A 24,851-nucleotide genomic window follows, 5' to 3' on the forward strand; every position below is an offset into this window, starting at 1 on the left:
ATTAATTTTTTTCATGTAAATTTCATATTTATTCACTTTTTTAAAAGTGACTGTATAATACTTATACACTCACGACTATAAATATCATTTCTAATGTGGATAACCAATTTGCTCTCCTCTCTCTCAGCATTGCAAATCAAGCAGCATTCACTATAGATTCTATATCCTGTTTTTGCCCCTTTTTTTTTTCTACTGTACTTGAAGTTGGCATTCTCCTGTTCAGCTGACTCTACGTAAGGCTATTTTAGCTCGCACAAGGTTATGCTTTTAGTCTTTAGATTCATTGCCATGTATTGGATAAGTCATCGCATTATCCGGCAAACATTCAATTCCTTAAAAATAAATTGGACCCACGCATTATATATTAACAAAAAAAAAAAAAAAAGGACCGCCGGATCGAGTCAACATTATACAATCTTTGCTGAGAATCAATTAGCACCGCACGATCAAAATCATGATCATTGACCAAACGGTGACCTCCAAACAAGATCCTCTTCCATCGGCACTACTTCGGCAGGAGGAATAAAGCAATCAACAGAGAGGCCGGGGACGTTGAACGCAAGATCGTCGATGGCCCACGTCTCCTCCATCCGTGTGGCTGCGGGGCCGGCCGCCTTCAAGTTGTCTCCGAACCGTGTAATGGTCACGCTCGATTGGCCAGCGTGGGCGATCATCACGCCCTCCACCGTCCGATAGTCCTCGATTCTGGTGGACATGGTGGTCTCCCAGTAGATGGGGTGGATCCCAGGGGATTGGATCCTCATCAAGTAAGAGTCCTCCAAGTATACCAGGAGCCCGCTCCTTTGGCTAAAGTGTCCGTATATAACGTGCTTTATCATATCCGCCGTGTTGTCCCCACGTTCGGCCAGGTCCGTTTGATCTGCTGACAATTTCAACGCAAAACAATCGATGCCTGAGATTCGCTTTTCTCCCAAGTACTGGGCTGAGGAAAATACAGCCGCTATAGCCAGAGGATCTAGTCCCTACAAATGTTTTAACGAGGTTTCCTATCAGCACATGATTACGTTAGTGTCGTAAGCTGCAGGGATTAATAGAACATGAAATAACACTGCATTGGTCAAGACCACCTCGAATTCCTTAATTGTCAAAGAGAACAATGCAAATGAAAATTAATTAGCATTATCTATCAACAATTTGCGAAAATTACGATAATTGAACTTGAAGACCGTTAAAAGCGTACGAGGAACTGAGGAAGGACGCGCAAATGTAAAACACGAAAAAAAAAAAAAAAAAACACCCAATTTGGTCACAAGGTCGTTAATAATGAATAGTACTTCTTCGATGTCAAAAAAATATGTTGCGTATAATTTAGCAATACCAGATGACTTACCTGAAGAGCTCGCCGGAGAGGGCGAACACCACCTCTGGCTGCATGAGCGCCGACCCAGGGAGTGTGACGCCATGCCACATTGCCATCACTTCCGGCTACAACCTTGTGACCACCCACAACTAGCTCAATCAGCCACTTATTGGGGACCATCTGCCATATTACAAAGCATCCTTTTTGTGAAACTCCGGGGGCTCCCGAAGCCGAGCCGCCATAACCCAGCTCATCCACCACGGCCATGGTTAACTTCCCGGTAGCGAAAATGTTCTTCACCCTCCCCTCTAATTTCCGGCAGCCCGTCGCCGCCGTGAAGTGTTGTATGATATATTGGGCTGAGGAACACACCTGTCAATACAATACAAGGACAAAAATCATTATATCGTTTTATTTTAGTCATGCATTGTTTCATTGAGGAATGGTTGATTTCCTTTTTTGCTTTTCCTTTTATCAAGGTGTGCAACTTGGATACTGCATATCATACTGAATGCAAATAATGAAGTGAATTAGACCCACAGTTCATAGAGTGTGTGGGCTCTAATATTCCTTTAAGACCCCAAGTCCCAACACAGTGGGTGGGAGTACTAATTAAGTTATTGATGGCATACCATTGGGAAAGGAAAATATCGAAGCATAAACATAAATTAATTAAAACCCTACGTTTGCTGGCCGGATTGCAGATGCTAGTTATACCTTGGAAGAGTTGGAAAAAAAAGAAAAGGAAAAACTTTGAAAAAAAAATGCATTCGCAGCTAGGAATGTGAAAGAATCCCAACCGAAGCAGCTAGCAAACGATCACTAACACCAACATATCTCATGCCTTAGTGATTAACTCAAATGAAAGGTCGACATTTGGGAAAAAAAAAAAAAAAAGACCGAAAGATGTCGAGTCGATACTCTACCTCGTTGATAATGGACTGTTTGGGATGGAGTGGGATGGGGAAGAGAGGACAACCCAGAACGCTGAGGAGGACCCTGAGATCAGATTTCTTGTTGAAGACGAGGGAGAGGTGGGTCTTGATCCAGCTCCTCCATGTCAGACCTCGTCCTTTCTTTGAGTTGTTCGTGCCGTCGTCTTCTAAGTTGATGGGCTCCTCTGATAACGGTGCAAGTCGACCCATCTCAGCTGCTTTTGCTTTTGGAGGAAGAGAGAGATCAGAGGGATATAGAAGAGAGGATGAAAGGGAGACAGTATTGAAGCATCCTCGAGCGGACGAAAGAAAATGAATGCACCGAAGACTGCTCAAGGAGTCCCTATCGAGTCGTCGACTGTCGGAATGAACTTTCCGCACATGCGCTGGGGCGCGTGTATTTGCTACGTTTTTGTTTTTTCCCCCACTTTATCTGCATCAATAACATTGTGATCGCATAGCAAAGTGATATTAAATATTTATAAATAGTAATAATAAAATAATAAATAACAATAAAATATTTTCAAAATACTCTACTATCTAATCTAACTCATACACTCACGGTGAATCTTTTACGAAAAAATACAGCTTACTTTGTTTATAATCGAATGGCAGTAAGGGAGTACGGTACCTAAGATATTCCATTAATCTAAGCCTTTTTACTTTTCTTTTCTAATAATAGTGGTCCAATTTGTATATAAAAAATATTTTATCTCATTTTATTATTATAATTATTTTAAATTTTTACATAAAATATAATAAATAATTTAATTTTTTCAAATCTCAAATAATAATAATATTTAAAAATAATATTTTAATAATAATTTATTTAAATTTCATCTCAATTTATCTCATCTCAACTCACTATTAAAACTGCATCTTAATTGAAAAAAACTATAATATTACAACTTACTATAAAATGGAGAAAAAGTAAAATCGTTTACAATTAAATTTTTTTCACTGTAAAATGTGTTAGCAAGTAGCAACCCATCTTGGTAGACGCATAACAACAATATCTTTTTGAGATTCTATTAGATTTTACTTTTTTATAGTTGAAGATTGATCTACGTACCATTTTGAGTTAATACCTGCATGCTACACATATTTTAAAGATTAATGATCTAATTGTCGATATGACCTCATGACCCTAATCTCATTTTCAACTTCACACACTTATCTATTCTGTACAACACTTGGTGGATATATGCAGTAGTAGTACGTATGCCTAAAATCCTATCCATATTGTTTGGTCCATCAAGCTATCTTTCTATATCCTTGGAACCTAAGATAGAGTACTTGCATATAATCTTGATCATGAAACCGAGGAAACGAACCTCTTGAATGCATTTCATAATGTTTTTGGAGTACCATATATTGCATCAATCGGTTAATTGCTGTTGTTTTTGTATACCTAACACACAAGCTGGGAATGGATCATCAGGTTTATTTTCAATGTTTTTTTGCTTTTATCTTCTTTATTATTACATTTTTGTGACATTTTTTAAATTTCTGTGGAGAAACCTATGGCCTCTCTCTCCTCTTCTATTAATACAATTTTCCCGGTAAAAAAGCATGCATGCAAGCACGATGAAATACTCACGTACAATTCTTTTGTACGTGAGAAAGTCGCCTCGATCGGCTCCCTTTCCTCCTTATAATGTTTTTGCTATTTTATTTTTAAAAAGGTTGAACCGCGCGTACGTTTTCTTTCGCTAAAAAAACAAATTTTTTCTGCGTTATATTAGTACAGATATGTACAAATTCTACTACATATACAAGTCTTGCAAAGATTTTTTTAAAAAAAGTACGAAAAAATCACATTTTCTTGATGGAATCCTTATTTTTATAAAAAACATTTGCACAAGTATTATACATTTTGACACTCATAACTAACATTACTCCTAACAAAAATGTGAAATGAACTAGGTTAACAGCTGTTTGCCAATCACCCGCACATGCAAATTCACTCTATATATGCACGACCCTACTGTACTAGCTTTTTCATCAGTTCGATCGATAGACTAGTTTCTGTCAAATAGAAAACTACATGCATTAGGTTCTGATCTGAAAATATCTGAAAAGTAACAAAGATCATGTATGCATGTATGGGATGTTTTTATTTAAGTTTTGTCAGCCTTCAGTTGTTAAAATTAGAGTTGTTTTTTTTTTTTTTTTTCTTTCAATTTCTAAGCAATCTTGCATATATTATAAATAAATAAATCACTACAAAGTTTGGGGTGGATCTTTTTTGCTATCAAGAAACAACAAACATCTAGATAAAATGTTAGTGGGTATACAACCGAAAACAAGGTTGATTTCTATCTATTGTGTCACAAAATGCGCATATCGATGAATTTTGGCAAAATTCCAAAGCCTACGAGGGGCATAGATGTGCATGATATCTTCAATGATGGGGTCAATGTGCCATTGAGTAGAGGTTTCTCTATTTTTTATGGCTTCTATTACCAGCTGTGAATCTACTTCTAAGATTGGTATTTCTTGTTGTCTTTGGGAGGCCATTTTCGTGACTAGGAGAGCTGCCTTTGCTTCGACTACTAAAGGATTGGAGGTGAGATCCTTTTCTGCCTGGATTTCCAAAATTTTTTCAACTATGATCCCTGCCTACTGTTGAAGCCATTAAGAAGGAATCTTTGATAGCTGCGTCAAATGAGAAGCTCTAAAAGTTATTTGGAGGAGTCTTCCAACTACCTACCTGGTAGGGCTGTAATCGAGCCGAGCTGAGTCGGTTTTTGGCTTGCCGAGCTCAGCTCGACTCAAAATACTCAACCTCGAGTCCGAGTTTGAGATTTTTTTTATTCTTTGTTCGAGTTTAACTCGATAAACTAAACTCTCAACTTCGTCCCATAAACAAGTTCGAGTCGAGCCGAGCTCGAACTCAAATTGTTTATTTTTTTATTTTTTGAATAAAATTTATTAATTAATAAATTAAATAAAAGATCTAATATTGAAGTTATACAACTAACAAGTAGAACCTCTATTGAATTATAAAATTTTAAAAAATTTATAAATAATTAATATCTAATTAGTTGATATTTATCTAAAATAACAATATATTATTAATACATACACTTAATATGATAGCATATATATTTCATATATGGTTTCTACATACCAATATATTAAATTATTAAATTTTATCGATTAAGTATTATACAAATTATAAAATATACCTATGAAGTATATTCATTATATAGACATAAGTAATTAGATTACATATGATATATTTAATTATAAAAGTGGTATGCTTATATTATTAGCTAATACATATATATATGTATATGTACATATGTGTATATATATATTTATCAATATATTAGTAAGTTTTAATCGAGTTGAGCTAACGAGTCGATTCAAGCATAAAAGAGCGGGCATTAACGAGTCTTAGCCGAATCGAGTCGAGTTTTGTCGTATATGTGTCATTTAAAAATCATGCGAGTATCTGTTTTCAGGAACGAGTTTTTTCTTTCACAAGTCGAGTTCGATTCGAGTTTAACCGAGTAAATACCAAGCGAGCTATCGAACAGACTCATTCATTTAAGCCCTACTACCTGGCTTTGTTTTTTTGTTTTTCCTGCTTCCTTGTATTTCTGGTATATTCTGTTTTTCTGAATTTTTGCTAGTTCTAGAGAGAAAGAAGTGTGATTATGGAGTATGTCATTTCTTTTCTTCCAGATGAAATCCAAAATTATCACAGCAAATAGTTGAAAGCGATGAGCTTCTTCCTCTTGCAATCCCAATTCTTTAGTCGGAGAAATTATCATTTTTATTTAATTCGTTACGGATTGAATAGGCAAGGTTTCCAACTTCAATGGCACGAGCTTTGATACCACAGAATCCAGACAATTGGGCATGTTAAGAATAGATGGACTAGTGTTTCTTCTTCTTGATTACAGAGAAAACATTCTTGTGTTTGAACTTCTTAGATAACTTCTTTGATTCATGAGCTGATAGGCAATATATTCCATTGAATTTTCCAAAGCAATAGCTTGTGCCGATTATATATATATATATATATATATATATATATATTTCAGTGTAGCATACTCTTGAACTCATATATTGATAGAACCTCCATTACTAATTTGGTAACACCTTCCTTTTTTTTGAGCGTCTCTTGTTTGTTTGTTACATGAGCTCATGCATGCAATGATCTTTTAAAATTTTTAATTATGAATAGATACGATTGAAGAAGATAAACTTTGAAATAAAGATTGACCTAACTTTTAAAAGGCCCGATGCATTATCTTTCATTCCCCTGTTAGTCCCACAAAGAAGTGAATATTTTTACATGCATGCCGAAGGCGCGTGGGATAATATATATGTATATATTTATATATAATATAGTTTGTCTAACACTCTACATCTAGTTAGGATACGAAGGAGGAGCTTTTAAGGAAGGCAAAGAATGTGAAGATCGAGAAGGAAGGTGACGAGTTCACATCCTTCCCTACTTGCAATTATGGCTTTTCTGGTAGCTGTTAGTTTGGTAGTACAAAAACTGGGAAATTCATTGTTTACTGCTGCCTGCTGCCTGCTTTGGAAATTAATAATTCTGTGCTAGATATCAATGCAACTTTGATTTTTTTACACCCTTTTACAGATGAGCTAGAAAATATTGTTATCGTTGCATCTTAATTTGGTGGAGTAACAACAACATGATCAACAATCTGATTGGACTTGTACAAGTGGCACGATTTGCTTGGGTAGGAAGACTCTACCCCCATTTAAATTTGTCTCGAGTGTTCATCATATTCACATATTACTAATCTCAACCTAAAAGCTGAATCGTAAGGCTTTAGAAGACAACCATCTCAGCAAGTATAATTACTTTTATACATTCTAAGCAATTTGATGTAACTCTTCTCAAATATAAAATTAATACACTATAGAATTGGAGAGTCTATTCATTTGCCAATAACCTGGTTATTGAATTCTTATTTTGAAGCCGGCTATACATCAGTCGGCACTTTCTACACACCGTGATTCTTTTTTTTTTTAATTCAACACACTAAGTGTGTTAGTGTGTTGAGGATGTAGTCAACAGTGGGCTAATGTAAATAATTTCTCTTCTTATTTTGCCAAGCATATAATTGAGTTAATTCGTTATTTTAAGATATAATATAAATAATTAAATTTACCTATTTCTATTGGTATACATTTTTAGGACGACAAGTGATTATATAATATCATATCAAAATCAAGTTTAGAGTTTGAATCCTAATTCTATATATGATTATCTCATTTAATTAAATATTTACGTAGTGAGTCCACTTATTAAGAGAGAATCCGACCCGCATATAAAAAAATGTTAAATAAATAATATATATAATCAACTATAACCCTTGCCATAAATTTAAACCCTGTTTGTCAAAGAAGTTCATGAACATTAAAAATCTCAAATGGGGCGCTTTATTGGTTTCTTCCTAGCTTTAGAGCTAGCTTTATGCGGAGTCGTGTCCTTGGGCCTCTAGGCAGATGGATTTATGGGCTAAAAAACACAATTGGAGTTTCATATATACTCGATGCCTCATGACGTGCAATTATTTCTATTTTGTTCTGAATGGGGTGACGGATGCAATTCAATACGAAGTGATAAAATTGGACTTGTAAATGCATGTTACATATAGTACAATTACCAAAATACACACGTAACAAACCTGTTACCAACAGACTCTCCTGACCTAAATAACTTTTCTAACATTTACTTTACTAAATGCACCCGGGGGTTATGGTCCCCAACATTTGTAAAAATAAATAAATAAATGTTTATTTAAGAGGAAGAGTAATGTTAGGTACGTGTCTTAAATAGAAAAGTTTTGTACGAGTCATTTGTAAAAGAATAGGTCTCACTAATAAACAATAATTTTTTTATACTTTTTTAAGGTGAAGTATATTTTTTTTATAAAAGTTTGTGCAGAACTTATCTATTTGAAACTTGTACAAATTCTTTCTTGAAAATAATTTGTATAATTTTAAAATATACAAATCGCGTACTCCATTTGAGAAAAGTATGTAAATCTCATGCAAATAAAAAAAAATTACTTTTAATGATGGCCCTACTTTTTTATAAATAGAGTGGTCAAGTCTTGTATATTCTAAACTTTATCTAACATTTCTTCCCTTTTAATCTTTTTAAAAAAATTAAAAAGATAAGATATTTACATTTTTAAGATATACAAATCGCATACACTTTATTTGAAAAATAAATAAATAAATATATGATTTATATAAAAAAAAACATTTTTTTAATAATAAATCTAATTATTTTTTTAAAATGAATACGTGAGACTTAAGGTCTTGTTTGTATTCGTAACTCATCTCAACCTATCTCAACTCATTTCAACTCATCTGATCTAATCATTACAAATTTTTTAAATTCTTACACAAAATATAATAAACAATTCAACATTTTCAAATCTCAAAACAATTTTTTTAAATTTCCATATAAAATATAATAAATAATTTAATTTTTATTCTACTATTCACAAATCATCTCAACTCATCTATAAATACAAACCACTACTTAATCTCGCGCGCATTACTCGATTAAAAAATAGATCTGCAGCTCATTAATGGATTATTTTTTGTTCGTTCGAAGAAACGTACACCCCATAGGCTACCTACATACATGCACCTTTGATGATAAATATAGTTAATTCGTTCTTATGCCATAGAAAAATTCGTAAGAATATCTTTACCGTCTACAAAAAAAAAAAAATCCCTCTTTTTCAGTCGTGATTGTGCAGTTACAGGACACTAATTATCTGACCGGGCGCGATTCCACGTCAGTTTGAAACAGTCAAAAATTTTATGTACATTAATTTTTGTGTATTTTTTTTTATACATGTAATTGATTGTATTATTTTTTATAATATAAAATAATTATTTTAACCAAATCATATCAGTTAATATACAATAAAAAAAAATACAAAAATGACATAAAATACAGAGATATGATTCTTTAACTCTTCTTAATTCATCTCAACTCATCATTATAATTTTTTTAAATTTCAACACAAAATATAATAAATAATTTAACTTTTTCAAATTCTAAAATAATAATAATATTAAAATATAATATTTTAATAATATTTTATCATCTCAATTCAATTTAATATAACTCAACTCAACCTCAAACCTAACCTAGTTTCGCATTTTACAATTATGAAAGAGAGAACTCGCCTGAGACAAGCTTTAATGCCATAAAAAAGGAGGACTACATGCAGGAAAGTAAAGTGAACGCTCTTCACCACCTTCTCCGGATCTGAACGAGATATTTGGTTTGTTACCAGTGCTTCGTAATCATGGGTTTTATAAGGATATTGTTGGTCTCATATCTATGTGGATGGCTTTGTTTTGTGCGCATATTGTAAGGCCTCATTTTTTTTTCTCAACTCTACTTAATTTATTTTATCTTATTTAATTATTTTAAATTTTTATACATCGCAAAATAACTTTCATGAAGCAGACAAAATAATGCCTTATCTCTTATATTTTTTGTCAGAGAAAACTTTCATGAAGCAGACGAAATAACTTATATCCTAAATAGCGCAATGTTCACAGAAAAAACTTCCAGTTGATATTGTGTTTGGTTGCCAAGAAACCTCGGAAAAAACCTGTAAATTAGTTCCAAGTTCCAACTGGTACAGTACTCTACATTTTTCGGCTTCGAGAAACTCAAAAAAAAAAAAAAAGTGAGCAGAATTTTGACGCAAAATATATATGATATCAAAACTCTCATCAAATAACTGTTAGAATTATATTTAGAGTTAACCAATATGCCACAATTTGTTAAGAAATTTAATTCAATTAAACTTGGGTATTAAGAGTTTTATTTCTAATGAACAACTAGTAATGGATAATTCATATTCCTTGATAGGAAGAATAGTTCAAGTCTAACTCTATTAGAGAGTCCCTAGCCTAGCCTATAAATAAAGGGCCTATGTACACATCGATACGGCAAAAAAAATACTTAGGCTAGAAGATTCTCTTCCTACTCACGTTTAATATATTTTTGTTAAAGTGAGATTTCTTTTAAGCTCTTGTTTATTCTTGAATCACCATGGCTGGAGGTACGTACTATTTTATTTCCATTGCTAGCTATTCCATATTCAGTATTTTATTATTTCATTTGGTATCAGAGTCACCTTCATGCTAGTTGATTCAAACTTTGGAGACATTTGTATTTTTTCTTTTGAGCATGAAAATTCAATATCATTGTGTTTTCTTTGTGAGATCACATTTGGTTTGATATGGGAAGTTTTATGGCCTTTCTAGTGATTTTTGTTGTCTCTAGATCTATGGAAAATCGTAGACATCTTGGTTTGATTTTTATTTTATAACCCACATCCTTACATGTTCAATTTTCATGGATTCTTTGTGATTCTTGATTTTGTATTCAAACATGTTCACACAAGTACATGCTTCAGAGACTATATAGTCCATGCTTACACGATTTTATTGCATGATTTATGGTTTAAGAGTCTAAGGTTTGATGTTTTGTTCATAAGGTTTTAAGGCCGAATAATTTTTTTTCAAAACCTGTCACATGATGTTAATACCCACTTCAAATAAGCTTTAAATTGTGATATATATTTTTATTATGAATAAAACACCTCAATAATCACTGAATTTGGAGCTCCAGTTCTAGACCTGACCAGAGGTAGGAGATGACCTCTAGCCAAGATTCATGCGCCCATATGGCATATAGTGCGTGATTACAGCCCCTCCCTCCTCTTTACTTGATAGGTGCTAATTATTAAAAAAAAAAAGATACATGCGAATCTGCGATAAGGTCTAGTTTGTATAAAAGAATGGGCCTGCTTATTATTTTGGTTTCTTGGCCTCATTAGGCATTTGGTCTTTTAATACTTTTATGATTTTACCCATTTAAATGCACCCATGTTAGGCCAGCCTTTCTAGTCGGGCCATGTGCTCAGGTAGGCGCGGATTGATCCACCCATTAGGGTTGCAACCCGACCAAACCGCACATTATATGGGACCGATCCGATCCGCAGTGCATGTTAGTTTGGTCCGACCCGACCCGCTGAAAGTCGGGTCCGGTACGCACCTTTCTTCTCCATCTTCTTCCGTCTTTTTTTATTTTTTTCAATATTCTTATTTTTCAAAGATGGCAGTGTATCATTAGACATAAAATTGGCAAGCTCTAGATTTCTTCTTTTCAACAAGAGTTTGGAATTTACACACCTATAATTTCTTTGATTGATCATTATCTCTCTGATGATCTTCCGTTGTTATTGACCCCAAAATCATTTTCTGCGACCTCAAAATTGAAAACTACGACAAAGAACAAACCCAAAGAAAAGAACAAACAAAACAAGTTTAAATCAATCAAACCATCAAACACAAAATCCCAAAGCATTTGAACCCACAAATCGCAAAACTTCCTAAGCAGTGAGAACCACAGCCCCACCAACCTCTTTGATCTTCTTCTCGATGATCTTGGAGACGAGTTTGGCCTTGACAATGACGGGCTGGTTCTCAGACAAGATTCCCTATCACAGATCGCTGAAGAAGATGAAGATATGAAGAGAAGATGACTGCTCGTGTTGAGAGATGGTTGTTTCGAACTTTCGAGTTGCGTCTTGCAAAAAAGGAAATGGAAGTCTGGGTACATATGACATTTGGCTTATGTTAGAAAGAAAGGGTAGATTTGTGACTGTTGGATCAAATAGCTAGGGAGTATCCGAAAGTATACACTTTAGATGGGTTAAAAACTTAAAACCGACATTTTACGGGTTCGACCCACAAATACATTTTGCCCGCATTTTAGCGGTCGGGTCGAGTCGGATTATTCGGACGGGACGGGACCTGCCTCTGAAAACGAGCTTGGATCCTTCTTAGGTCCAAAGTCAAATTCTTGAAGGTAAACCATATAGTCATTAGAAATTGATGGTCTCATTACTTTTGAGGATTTCCTTAATACTACTTCATCTGTAGTTTGTAAACTAGAGGTAGGTTCTATTTGAACCTGTTCTTTATGAGTAGATTGTTTAGAAAATGAAATTTTTTCAAAGTAATCAATTTGATCTTCTCTTAGCATAATCATACATCCTCCATACGACGGAGTTTTAGTCTGCTCTTGTGTTTCCTCAAATTGTAACTTACGAGGATAAGCAATCCCACTAGGTTCAGCATCCTCAAGGCATTTGGCATTTCTGCTCTCAACAATTCTAGAACTATTTGAAGGACAATAAAACCTAAATCCTTTGGAGTTTACCGAATAGCCAATAAAAAAACCACTTATTGTTCTTGGGTCCAATTTCTTTATGTGAGGATTATAAATCCTCACTTCAATAGGACAATCCCATACGTGTAAATGACTCAAACTTAGTTTTCTTCTAATCCATAACTCAAAAGGTGCCTTAGATATAGCTTTGGACGAAACTCTATTCAAGATATATACAACGATTTTCAAGGCTTCACTCCAAAAGAATAATGACAGTTTAGAATTATTAATCATGCTTCTTACCGTATCTATAAGCGTGCGATTCCTCCTTTCAGCTATACTGTTTTGTTGCGGTGTGTCGAATATTGTGTATTGAGCAATAATGTCCTCTTCTTTGAGGAATTTTGCAAATGGTCCCCATCATTTGTCTCTTTTCCGTGTACCTACCATAATAGTTCCATCTCCCATTAGATTTTACGATCTTGATTTTATTTTCCTTTTGTTTCTCTACTTTAGCTTTGTAGGTTTCGAAACCATATAACGCCTCAGCCTTTTCATTTAGAAGGTAGAGATACATATACTTTGTATGGTCATTAATGAATGAGATAAAATAGTTTTGATCATTTAGGCAGGGAGTAATGCTAGGCTACTGCTCAACAATGACCACTGGGCATGCCGCCTAGCACAAATTCGTCTTTTTTATTTTTTTCCTTCTTTTTATTTTCATATTTTCATATTTTTTTAACATATTTAAATATTTTTAAAAAATTTAAAAAATACATCAATACACTAAAATCAATTTCTTAATCATTAAGTAAAAAAAAAATGAGAGAGCAAACTCAGGCAAGATACTAGCATTTCTCTTTAGGTAGGGAGTAGGGAAATGTCCATAGATATCAGTGTGTATGATTTCCAAAATACTTAAATTCCTTGTGGCACTTTTAGTGATCTTGTTGGTCTGCTTTCCCTTAATACAATCCACACAAGTCCTAAAGTCAATAAAATCAAAAGTTTGTAAGACTCTATCATTCACCAACCTTTTAATGCTCTCTATGGAGATATGTCTTAATCTCCTATGCCATAACATGGATGAGTTTTCGTTTACGATGCTCCGCGTAATACCAACATCAATATGCAAGGATAAATAACGATTTTCAAATTTGGCATCTCTTATACTTTTGGCAATCATTCTTCATATTTCATTTCTTTTCGCAGAAGAAACAAGAATCATTATTGCCATTTTTCTTAAATGACAGTTGTTCATCCTTACCTTTCTTGGTCTTTCCATTAGTATGAGTGGCCATATGGACACATTCAAGCCTTTCATTTTTCAATCTCTCATCTTCTTGAACACACATAGTCAATAATTCATTAACTGACTATTCATCCTTATATGCGTTGTAAGAGATTTTGAAACGACCATACTCAGAAGGGAGAGAATTCATAATGAAATATACCAAGAATGATTAGGCAGGTTTGGGAGGTGAGATGAGAATTTTGTGTTTTGTTTTAAAGTTTAAAATATTATGTTTTAATATTATTATTGTTTTGGGATTTGAAAAATGTGTATTGGGATTTGAAAAAGTTAAATTATTTATTATATTTTGTATAGAGATTTGAAAAAAGTGTAATAATGAGATGAGATGAGATGAAAATTTTATGTTTTGTTTTGGTTACCAAACATATCCTAAGAGCTCTCCATCTTTATGGACTTAAGTTGAGCTGCCATGTCCCTCATTTGCAAAACGTGCTCACGCACACCTTTAATACTATCAAAAGTCTTACTTGATAGTTTCTTCATTATGGTGCTAGCCAAAGCCTTGTCAGAACGAAAGAATTGTTCCTCAACAGCCTTCAGGAATGCTTTAACCTTATCAGTTTCAGGGATAAAACCCCTAATACTCTTGTAGATATGAGATTTCATTAACAACAAATATAAGCGATTAGATTGCTCTCACCGTTCATGTTTAGAAATCTTTGTTGGGGTACTTGAATCCGTAAGGGCGGGTGGTTCATCCACACAGAGCGCCATATCAAGCTCTAAGCACCCGAATTTCATAAGAATATTTTCTTTCCAATAAGAAAAATTGTCACTATTTAGCATCGGAATACGAATTATATCATTAAACGGTGAAGTGAGAAATGTTGAAGCTGCAATAACCAATAAACACTTTAATGCTATGAATTTGACTTTATTTAAATCAACCAATGTCAAATTAACCAATTGCAAATTTTAACCAACTATAAATAGAGGTTGCATCACACAAAAATTTACTAAATATCTATATAATAGGACTTGAATAATTCAATGCTAATGAATAAATTATCCATACCTTTGGGCCTAGGAAAATCTAGCACAACACTAAACCATCTATCTTATTCTAATTATACCATAAAATAATAACATCCATTTGGGGCCGGGTCACTAAAATAATGATTTAATCACAACACATATGCCAATATATGTTTGCAAAGTTGAAATTTTATATGATTATTATTATAAATTTGGATGCTTTGGCTACTCCAATAATCAATCTTATATGATTATTTTTCAATAGATAAGGATGCTTTGGCTACTCCCAAAATATTTCAAATAATCACAACCTCTAGCATCTTACTATAGGAAAAACAATATATTGATCCACCAAAATTAATAGAAAGAACAAAAAATCCAAAAAAGTCCAAGAATAAAATCTTAATTTTTTTTTGCAAAAATAATATCATTTAAAAATTAATATTTTATTCCTACAGGTCGGGCTAGTCAAAACCAGCTTGTTTTCAAAGGCCATGAGTGGAGATAATTCCACATCTCAATATGATGTCGTGAAAGATGAGATGGACAGCAAATGACTGCAAATGGGTTTATAAAACCAAAATGGATGCTTCTGATAATGTTGAACGACATAAATATAAACTTGTGGCTAAAGGATTTATTCAAAAGTAAGGCACTGACTACCATGAAACTTTTTCTCCAGTTTCTAAGAATGATTCATTTAGGATAATCATGGTATTAGTAGTTCATTTTGATCTAGAGTTACATCAGATAGATGTGAAAACGATATTCTTAAATGGGGATCTTGAAGATGAGGTATATATGTTACAACCTGAAGGTTTTAAGGATAACAGTAAGAGAATTTGCAAATTAAAGAAATCTATATAAGGACTTAAGCAGGCCTCCCACCAGTGGTATATAAAGTCTCACTAGGTTATTAGCTCATTTGGATTTATTGAGAACCTTGTTGATCAAACATATACCTTAAGGTCAGTGGGAGTAAATGCATTTTCTTAGTCCTATATGTAAATTATATTTTGCTTGCAAGCAGTGATTTAGGCTTGCTTCCTGACACCAAGCAATTTTTTTGTCAAAAGTTTGAAATGAAAGATTTAGGTGAAGCCTTTTATATCATTGGCATAGAGATTTATAAAGATAGGGAATAAAAATTTTGGGACAGTCTCAAAACGCCTACATTGAAAAGATTTTGGAAAGATTCAACATGAAGAGATGTAAGGCTTTGGTGGCACCTATTGTCAAAGGAGATGCATTTAGTAAAATCCAATGCCCTCAAAATGCATTGGAGCAAGAGCAGATGAAAAGAATATTGTATGCATATGCAGTAGGAAGCCTAACGTATACACAGGTCTGCACTAGACCTAACATTGGCTTTGTAGTGACATTATTGGGTTGATATCAAAGTAACCTCGGTTTGGGTCATTGGAAGGCTGCAAAGAAGATTTTACGATATTTACAAGGAACCCAAGGGCTACAAATTGACCTACAGACACATTGATCGTTTAGAGGTGGTTAGTTATTCATACTCGGATTTTGCCAGATGTGTAGACACCAGAAAATCTATTTCAGGATATATTTTTCTACTTGCTAGGGGTGTTGTATCTTGGAAAAGTTGTAAGCAAACCATTATTGCTACGTCTACTATGAAGGCATAGTTCATAGCATGCAATGAAGCTATTACACGTGCGTTATGGTTGAGGAATTTCCTTTGTGATCTTAAGATTGTTGATTTAGTAGAGAGGCCACTAAAGATCTTTTGTGATAGCACTGCTGCAGTTTTCTTCTCCAAGAACAATAAAAGCAATAGTAGAAGTAAGCATATTGACATCAAGTACCTCAATGTTAGAGAGAGCATTAAGAGGAATGAGGTGTTTATTGAGCACATAAATACTGAGTTGATGATTACTGATCCTATGACCAAAAGTTTATCAGTACTGCAGTTCAAGGGTCATGTGGACAATATGAGACTTGTCAATTTAGTTTATGTTTAGTTTCTCTTTATTTGCTCTATAGACATACACTATCATTTTGGTTTTATTTTAGAGAATAAAGCTGTTTTACGCATATTGTTTTTATCCGTAGGAATAGGGCTGGACTCGATGTCTTATTGGAAGTTCATTCATAAAATTGTTTACTCGTATGGTACTTATTTAAGGGGTATTTTACATGTGATACATGGAATGGATGTCTTGACTTTATAAGGGATTTTATCGTCATGATTCGTGTATAATATTCTTTATCTGAGTGAGAATATTCTATAATTAGTTGAAATAAACAATATTTGGCCATATTTATTTTTCTATCACCCTATATGGAAATTTGTGTGACATGAGGGTCAAGTGAGAAAATGTCAGAATTCTATTTGGAGTGACTGGCCATATGCCACAGTTTGTTAAGAAGTTTAATTCCATTAAACTTGAATGTTAATAATTTTATTTCTAATGAACAACTAGTAATGTATAATTATTCATATTCTTTGATGGGAGGAATAAATATTCAGGTCTAACTTTGTTAGAGAGTCCCTAACTTAGCCTATAAATAAAGGGTTTATAAAAAAAGTCGTGGGCCAGAAGATTCTCTTTCTACTCACGTTTAACATATTTTTGTTAAAGTGAGATTTCTTTTAGGCTTTTGTTTATTCTTGAATCATCATGACAGGAGGTACGTGCTATTTTATTTTTGCTGCTAATTATTTCATATTCAGTATTTTATTCTTTCGATAACACCTAGACTAGTAGGAAAAAAAAAATCTAAAACAAGAAGAAAATAGATAGCAAGTCTTTCACAAAACAATGAATCGTTTTCGAAATCAAAAAAGATTTCGGATATTAAAAAAAAAGTAATGATATACACACAACAAATTATACAACAATATTATAAAAGGAAGATATTTTTATAAAATTATATTATTTTTATAAGATATTTTATAAAAATAATTCTCATTTAACATATTATTATATAATATATTATATTATATAAAATGTTGTGTATAAATTATTTTCCTTCGTAAAAAGGGCTAGGGAAACGCTGAGCTCGTAAACGCTCCGTTGACGTGGGCATCCCCATCCGGTTCATGCGCAGAGACTGCCGTCACGTGACTGCAAATAGACTTTTTCTTAAATTTTAAGCAACAACGGCTGGTTGGAAATTCTACGATCCTTATTTATACACTTTTTTTATTTTATTTGTTTTGCTTCTTCTTACAAAGTACGTAAAGGGAAAGTGAGGAATAAATAAATAAAATAAAAAGGTCAATTGCCGTTAATACCGTCAAGTCTTCCTAGCTGTAGTTGTTTGGAAAGAAAATCCTTTATATGTAACGGAAAAATATAGTGGTATGTGAAATAATTCAGAATTTTGTTATTAATCATTCATACACATCATACGTCATATTTATTTTTATTTTATTTTTTAAAATTAATTAAATTATTTTACTTATCATCTATATATTATATATTTAATAATAAAAAAATATTATATATAATTTATGAAGATGATATATAAAATTTTTCAATAATAATTCAATCCATGGGCCTTTTGCCTTATGGACTCCACTCCACTCCACTCCCGACGAAATCCATCCATCATTATAATGATTGATTATTATTATATTAATAAATGACGAAACGAATTAATAATATTCTCCTCTCGAATTATAGGGATGCAATCAAAGAGATAAGAGATTGTTAAAATAAATAATTCTGTTATATCATAATATTCAAGTTTAGTATTAACATCGCTGACATTCTATCAATCATAAAGAATTATCAATTTGAGCACTTATCAGTTTCGTACCATTCTTACATTTAGAATATTAACATCTAGGGATATTTGCTTTCACCGTCAAAGTTCAAAAAGATTTTTTTAAGTATATTGTTTATTAAAAAAAAAATTAATTATAAATAATTTTACACATTAATACATATGTAAATTTATTTATATATTATAAAATTTTAAAAATATATATTTATAGTAAGATATATTTTTTAAAATTATTAAAAATTATTAAAAAATTATAAGATCACATGGGTCTGGCCCCCCTTCGATTTTATCCAGGATTTGATGACGAGTTTATAAAAGTTTTATCCAATCAGATTAGGGGCCACGCTTGCGCCTTTCTTTTCGCTGTATATGTACGTGTCTATGTATTCTCAAATTCACTCATCAATCGCTTTTTTTTCAATCTGCACATTGTGGGACCCCCTCCACACGTCACAAATGTCTATCCCTATCCCTTATCCGTTATCCGCCTGGAACAACTAAACAGCCAGTCAAACCCCACATTCTCTCCGCGGGATCATCGCAGTGAGTCGAGTCTATCTGTGGCCATTCCGGCTATAAATATCAATCTCGGAGTTCTAGAGGTTACAGTCAGATAAAGTCTCTCACGGAATTTTCTTCAAACACTTAAATGTATATATCTGAATCTATCGAGTTGATTCCTGGCTTACCGGAAGAACTCGCGCTTGAGTGCTTGAGTCGTCTACACTTCTCTACTCATGGAATCGCTGCCAGAGTTTGTCACCGCTGGCGAGACCTTCTTCATAGTAAGGACTTCTACTACCACAGAAAGCAGACTGGGCATACACGTAAAGCGGCTTGCTTGGTTCAGTCACTCCCGGTTCGGTCTGGTTCCGATGAGACCAAGCCGGTTGGACCCCCAGCTTATGGGGTGTCTGTATTTGACCCGATTAGTGGGATTTGGGACCGTATTGACCCAGTTCCCAAGTACCCGAATGGATTTCCGTTGTTCTGTCAGGTGACGAGCTCGGAGGGCAAGCTCGTTGTCATGGCAGGGTGGGATCCGGTGAGTTACGAGCCGGTAAAGGACGTGTTCGTGTACGATTTCACTACTCGACGGTGGAGGAAAGGCAAGGACATGCCGCAGAATCGGTCATTCTTCGCCGCTGGTGAGTTAGATGGGCGGGTTTTCATCGCGGGTGGACACGACGAGAGCAAGAACGCGTTGAGCTCGGCCTGGGTTTACGACGTGAGGAGGGACGAGTGGGCGGAGTTGGTTCCGATGAGTCAGGAGCGAGACGAGTGTGAAGGGGTCGTAATTGGGTCCGAGTTCGTTGTGGTGAGCGGGTACAGGACGGAGAACCAAGGAGGCTTCGAAGAAAGCGCCGAGTCGTATGATCTCGGGACGGGTCAGTGGAAGAGGGTCGAGCACGCCTGGAAGGCGACTCAGTGCCCAAAGTCGTGTGTTGGAGTAGGAAAAGATGGGAAGATGTTTTGCTGGGCGGAGTCGAACTCGGAGGTAAGAGTCGGAGCGTGTGGGATCCGGTTGGGTCGGAGGACCTTTTTGTCCGGGTCGGCTTACCAAGGAGGACCGCAAGGGTTCTTTCTAGCGGAAGGGCAAAACCGTAAACCGGAGAGGATAGAAGTCCCAGACGAGTTCGTGGGACTCGTGCAATCAGGCTGCCACGTGGAGATCTAAGCGTTCGTGTGCTATCGTATGCGTCAAACACAAACCCGATTGCACTGCTGATTATAAATTTTGCTGGCTAACGTGTGTATTATATAATATATTATATTATGTATAAGTACATATAGAGAGTACCAGGGTTGTAGAACTATAGAAGCTCTACTTATCTTGCGGATAATTTAGAGCATCTTCTCTACCGTCGACAATCCTTAAATAGGGATCGGACCTATTTTATTATTATTATTATTTTGGACATATCTCGCTGCAACATCAAAACTATTTCAAAGATGATATTTTCAAAATGATAAAAGCAAGTCCCTTCTTTTCCTTTTTTCTTTCTTAAAAAGAAAAAACTAATTGAATCGCTTTAGAATTCACGAATATGACCACATGACTAAGAGCACCGGAATGACAGTACAATCCTTCAAATGCCTAAAATAGGCCTGCATTTGCTTAGGCATGTTAGTTCATCCAAGCCTTTATTTACATGAAACTAATATGGTTCAACATATTTGCAGAGGTTGGGTCGACCCCAACCACCGAAAGGAAAAGGAATTTTTCCTTTTATATGATAGAGTTTCATTTTTTATTTTATTTTATCCAAGCATACAGTACACATTCACAAACTAGAAAGTGTACGAAGATCAAGCAGTAAATATGACATTAAGATTACAATTATATAATTATAATTATAATTAAAACATTAAAATTATAATTTTTCTTTTTTATGGCCATTGATTAAAATATAAAAAATGAAAAAAGAACATAGAATTAGATTTTGAGTAGGATAATCAAAAGGAAAAAAGTAAAATATTAGTTACGAAGTTTAGCTAATGAAATAGCCATGTTATGCTAATTGCTCTAAATGGGTTGTAAAATAAGTCCTGAAAACGTGAACTTAAATGAGGGGGTAACCCACTAGCAAAACGTTCAACTACTCATAACTGAGGAATAATAAAACAACAATTATCGGTACATCAAGACGGCTATAGTCTACACCAGCCTAGAAAGTCGATCTTCTTTAGAAACTCCTAAGATGAACTTTATTACTAGTGCATCAAAGCAGCACGTACTCGAAGTTAAAACTTCTAACACAGACGCTGCTTCCTACTTTTTGATAAAATACTAAGCTCTGGAAGCTCCTCTATTAACCAGTCAACCAGAGTAATCCTGGCTTCGACTGCGGCTCCTACTAAAGCTGCGGCTACGGCTCCTTGACACATAAGGTGACCTTGAGTATGATTTCTCCCTGTACCTCCCGTGTCTAGGCGAAATCGACCTGCATAATATTAAGAAACATTTAGGTCGTCTCTAATATAATGGAGAAAATTTCAAAAAAGTTTAATATGAACCTTGAGTAATGCCTCCGTCTTGGGGAAGGGGAATAATAATCAGGACTGCGAGAATAAGTCCGTGCATAGCGTGGTGATCGAGAATAGCGAAGGGGAGACCGCCCGCGTTCATATGACTGACCCCTAACAGATACAAAAAAAAAATACACATCATAATATGACACAAGTGCACAGCATGTATGTCAGACTTCTGATGCATGAAATACTGCAAAACACCTAAAACAAATATTTTCGAATACTCTCTTGGAATTGGAAAAATATTTTTAGAGTATATAGAAGACCGACAGAATTGATTTATTTTGGTGCGTTAGCATCAAATCTTAAATAAATTAAACATGAAAACAATATAAAGCAAATCCCTTTAAATCATTTGAAAAGCCACCTCATTCCTCACCCATTAAACAGGGAGAATTTATAAAATATTGACTCGGTAAACCTTTCTGGAAATGTTGATTATGCATTATGAAAGGTCTCTCAATCAGAGTAGCATCAACTGAAAGTAAGCACTCCCTGCAGTAAATTGACCGTTCACAATTCGTTACCACTGGCGACAGAATACTCACCTATAACGTTCTCTGGCCCTCATTTCTGCAGGCCTCTTTCTGTTCTCCTCAGCAAATACAACAGTCAATTCACGACCAAGAAGAATTTGGCCATCCATATGATATTTGGCATCTGCTGCATCAGCTGGGTCTACAAACTGTACAAACCCAAAGCCACGTGGCTCCCTGCACCATGACCATTGTAAGCATCACAAAGATAGGATACATATCATTCATGTAATCCAAAAATGCATGTTGATAGGAAAAGTTACGGGTATAACCTCAAAATCAGTAACATGCAAAGATTAAGGCAAGCACAAATATCTGGCTACAAACAATACAACCGAAAACACCAAGTGGCTGCTAACCTCGTTGAAGCCAAAGTTAAAATTGAGATGAAATTCTTCAACACTTGAACTTCCTCTCTATGTATTCATAACCAACTTCCTTCGAATCTTCATGTACACTAAGACCATCCTGAACAGTAGTCTTACTTACTTGATTGGTCTCTTCAACACAACACTCTTATTACTTCATTGTTGTCTTCAACATAGTACTCTTATTACTTCATTGGTGTCTTCAACACTTTCAATAAAAACAACCAAATACCCATGAACCAATTGCATATAATTAATTAATAAGGGGAAAATATCCCCCAACACATCCAAGAGAATGTGAAGACAAACAATTGGGCAAATTCCAAACATGTAAGTTCAACTAAACCCAATAGAAAAGTAAAAAGCAAAATTGTTTTTATTTTTTAAAAAAAAAAGAACTTTTCAGATATGGAAAGCCATAAGAGGCAAACACCGTGCAAACTTACCCAGTGTGATAATCTCGAGGCAAGTAAATGTCCTTGAGAGGACCAAACTGGCCAAATGGCCCTCGTAGATCTTCAGACCTGCAAACCATAACAGAGGAAATGTTTTGGTTGCAAAAATTAACAAAATCAGGAGCAAAAGTATAATATTAAACTTATTGATCTGCTTGTAACCCCAATGCTCAATCCATTTGGCTACCACAGCTCCCATAACAGGAAATATGTTTTGAACCTCAAAGAAACACATCCATAACTGCTTCTTGATAAGAAATAAAACCTTATTTTCTAAATAAGAAACACATCCGCCACTTTTAAGAGCTCTTCTGAGGCTTAATGCTGGGATAATAATCTATTGACAAAATCACAGAAGTCTATTTTCTTCTTTTGAAAGAAAACCAATAATTTCCCTGTTAAGCTGTTTGTAACAAATAGCAGTTGCTGCAACAATAAATAGGAGAATTATTGCACAATTTGCTCAGGTTGACTGCAGTAGCAACCACTTGACCCTACAGTTTTTAAGAAGTCCCCAAACAACATTAACCAGCTGCAAATTTCGCCAGCCTTGTGAGGGAAAAAAGCTGATATAATCCTGCATGCTACGGTTTTCTGAGGTTCGAAACACAAATGAGTAATTTACAGAATCCACAGGGAGTTCCGTTAATTATTGACCATTTTCATCCTGTCATACAAAACAAAAAAATTCAAGAGAATAAACCTGCAGTCATGACGAAGGTTGCGAACTAAAAGACTTGTAGGAAGATCTCTACCATGACCACCATAGCGACCCTTGGGGCTGGGGCTACGACGTCTTCGGCTGTAACCCCTTGGTGGCGAAGGACTGTAGCTGTAGCTTCTGCCCCTCATTTCAGTTTACTGTGGCCAGAAAATGATAATAACTATCAATTGTAACAAATCATTATGTCCATGACATGGAAAAATAAAATAAAATGGGGGCAGATCCGACTACTAAACAACCCTCAGTGGCAGATCACAGCCATTGCTCATAAACTGAGGTCGAGACATATACAGTGCACATGCATTTTCAGTGCTCACGTAGATATTCAAAAAAAAAAATACACACACACATTCGTTTTGTACAACCAAAACACGCAGGCTGTCCATTGTACTCGTTTCCACCAATTTTCGAGAGAGTTATTTTATCCATCGTAATTGTAAGAAAAATCATTATACAAGATGCGAGTAATCCACACTATTGCAAGTAACCACATTATACAAGATGCAAGATAAATAATAATGCTAAAAAAACCCACACTATTGCAAGTAATCCACAGTACAAGAAAATAATAATAATTCTCAATTCCTTGCATGAAAGCACACTATCTTGAAAAGAGAAATCACATTTTATTTTGCGAAAAGGAAATGAAATTACAAATTATATGTCAAATCGATCAAACTAATTCCTTTTCTATTTTTTTTAGTTTCTTTTCTCCACGCGATCTTATAAATCGATTGCGTAACCATAAACCCAACGAATAAAAAGAAACAGACTAGAAACAAAAAACAAAACAACAATTAAACCTAACAGCAGCAGCAACTACAAATAACAACATTGACGAAAATTGGGAAAAAAAATACACAGAGCCATCAATACCAAATATCAACATATAAGCCAACAGATACACCGTGTAAATCAAATAATTCTTCAAAAAACAAAGAAAATACGAGCAACTGCGTACGATCTGATAAATCAATTTCAAATCGTCCGAGAGAGCGAGAGAGAGAAACCTGGGAAGAAAGGAACAAATGGTTCTGATTTGCACAGAACAACCCTGTCTTTGACAGACAACAGAAGGGAATTTGAAGCTCTATCTTCTCGACTCTTCCTCTCTGTGAAACCGGGAAGAAACACGCCCTTATAATATTCTATTCGAGAAGCTTCTTCTTAAGATAGGTTTTATCATTGTGCGCGCGAGGTAGTGCCACATGTGGCTC

At 34.6% G+C, this 24,851-nt stretch overlaps 3 protein-coding genes across 5 annotated transcripts; 1 reads left to right on the plus strand and 2 right to left on the minus strand.

Moving 5' to 3' along the window:
- Window positions 1-359: 359 nt before the first annotated feature.
- LOC109018984 lies at window positions 360-2,539 on the minus strand. The gene is made up of 3 exons (XM_019001187.2): window positions 2,248-2,539; window positions 1,352-1,693; window positions 360-983 (listed from the first exon to the last, which is right to left on the minus strand). The coding sequence occupies exons 1-3, from the start codon at window positions 2,464-2,466 to the stop codon at window positions 459-461; spliced, it is 1,086 nt and encodes a 361-aa protein (XP_018856732.1). The 5' UTR covers window positions 2,467-2,539; the 3' UTR covers window positions 360-458.
- A 16,479-nt stretch (window positions 2,540-19,018) lies between these two features.
- Window positions 19,019-20,494, plus strand: LOC108985116 (F-box/kelch-repeat protein At1g15670-like). Its single transcript, XM_018957285.2, has one exon. It carries the CDS (start codon window positions 19,168-19,170, stop codon window positions 20,194-20,196), a length of 1,029 nt encoding a protein of 342 aa, XP_018812830.1. The 5' UTR covers window positions 19,019-19,167; the 3' UTR covers window positions 20,197-20,494.
- Window positions 20,495-21,018: 524 nt separating this feature from the next.
- LOC108985117 (serine/arginine-rich SC35-like splicing factor SCL33) lies at window positions 21,019-24,787 on the minus strand. 3 transcript variants are annotated; one of them, XR_004801331.1, is made up of 6 exons: window positions 24,645-24,787; window positions 23,614-23,771; window positions 22,447-22,979; window positions 22,100-22,264; window positions 21,537-21,659; window positions 21,019-21,463 (listed from the first exon to the last, which is right to left on the minus strand). XR_004801331.1 is itself a non-coding variant. In XM_018957287.2 (6 exons), exons 2-6 carry the CDS (start codon window positions 23,760-23,762, stop codon window positions 21,340-21,342), a joined length of 624 nt encoding a protein of 207 aa, XP_018812832.1. In that variant the 5' UTR covers window positions 23,763-23,771; window positions 24,645-24,785; the 3' UTR covers window positions 21,019-21,339. The 3 variants fall into 3 exon arrangements, 2 of the variants coding, with proteins under 2 accessions (XP_018812832.1, XP_018812831.1); XM_018957287.2 differs by having other exon boundaries at window positions 21,019-21,448; window positions 22,902-22,979; window positions 24,645-24,785; XM_018957286.2 differs by having other exon boundaries at window positions 22,902-22,979; window positions 24,645-24,783.
- Between the last annotated feature and the right edge of the window lie 64 nt (window positions 24,788-24,851).

The sequence above is a fragment of the Juglans regia genome, chromosome 4, assembly GCF_001411555.2.
Source record: "Juglans regia cultivar Chandler chromosome 4, Walnut 2.0, whole genome shotgun sequence".
In the NCBI taxonomy this organism is placed as follows: Eukaryota; Viridiplantae; Streptophyta; class Magnoliopsida; order Fagales; family Juglandaceae; genus Juglans; species Juglans regia.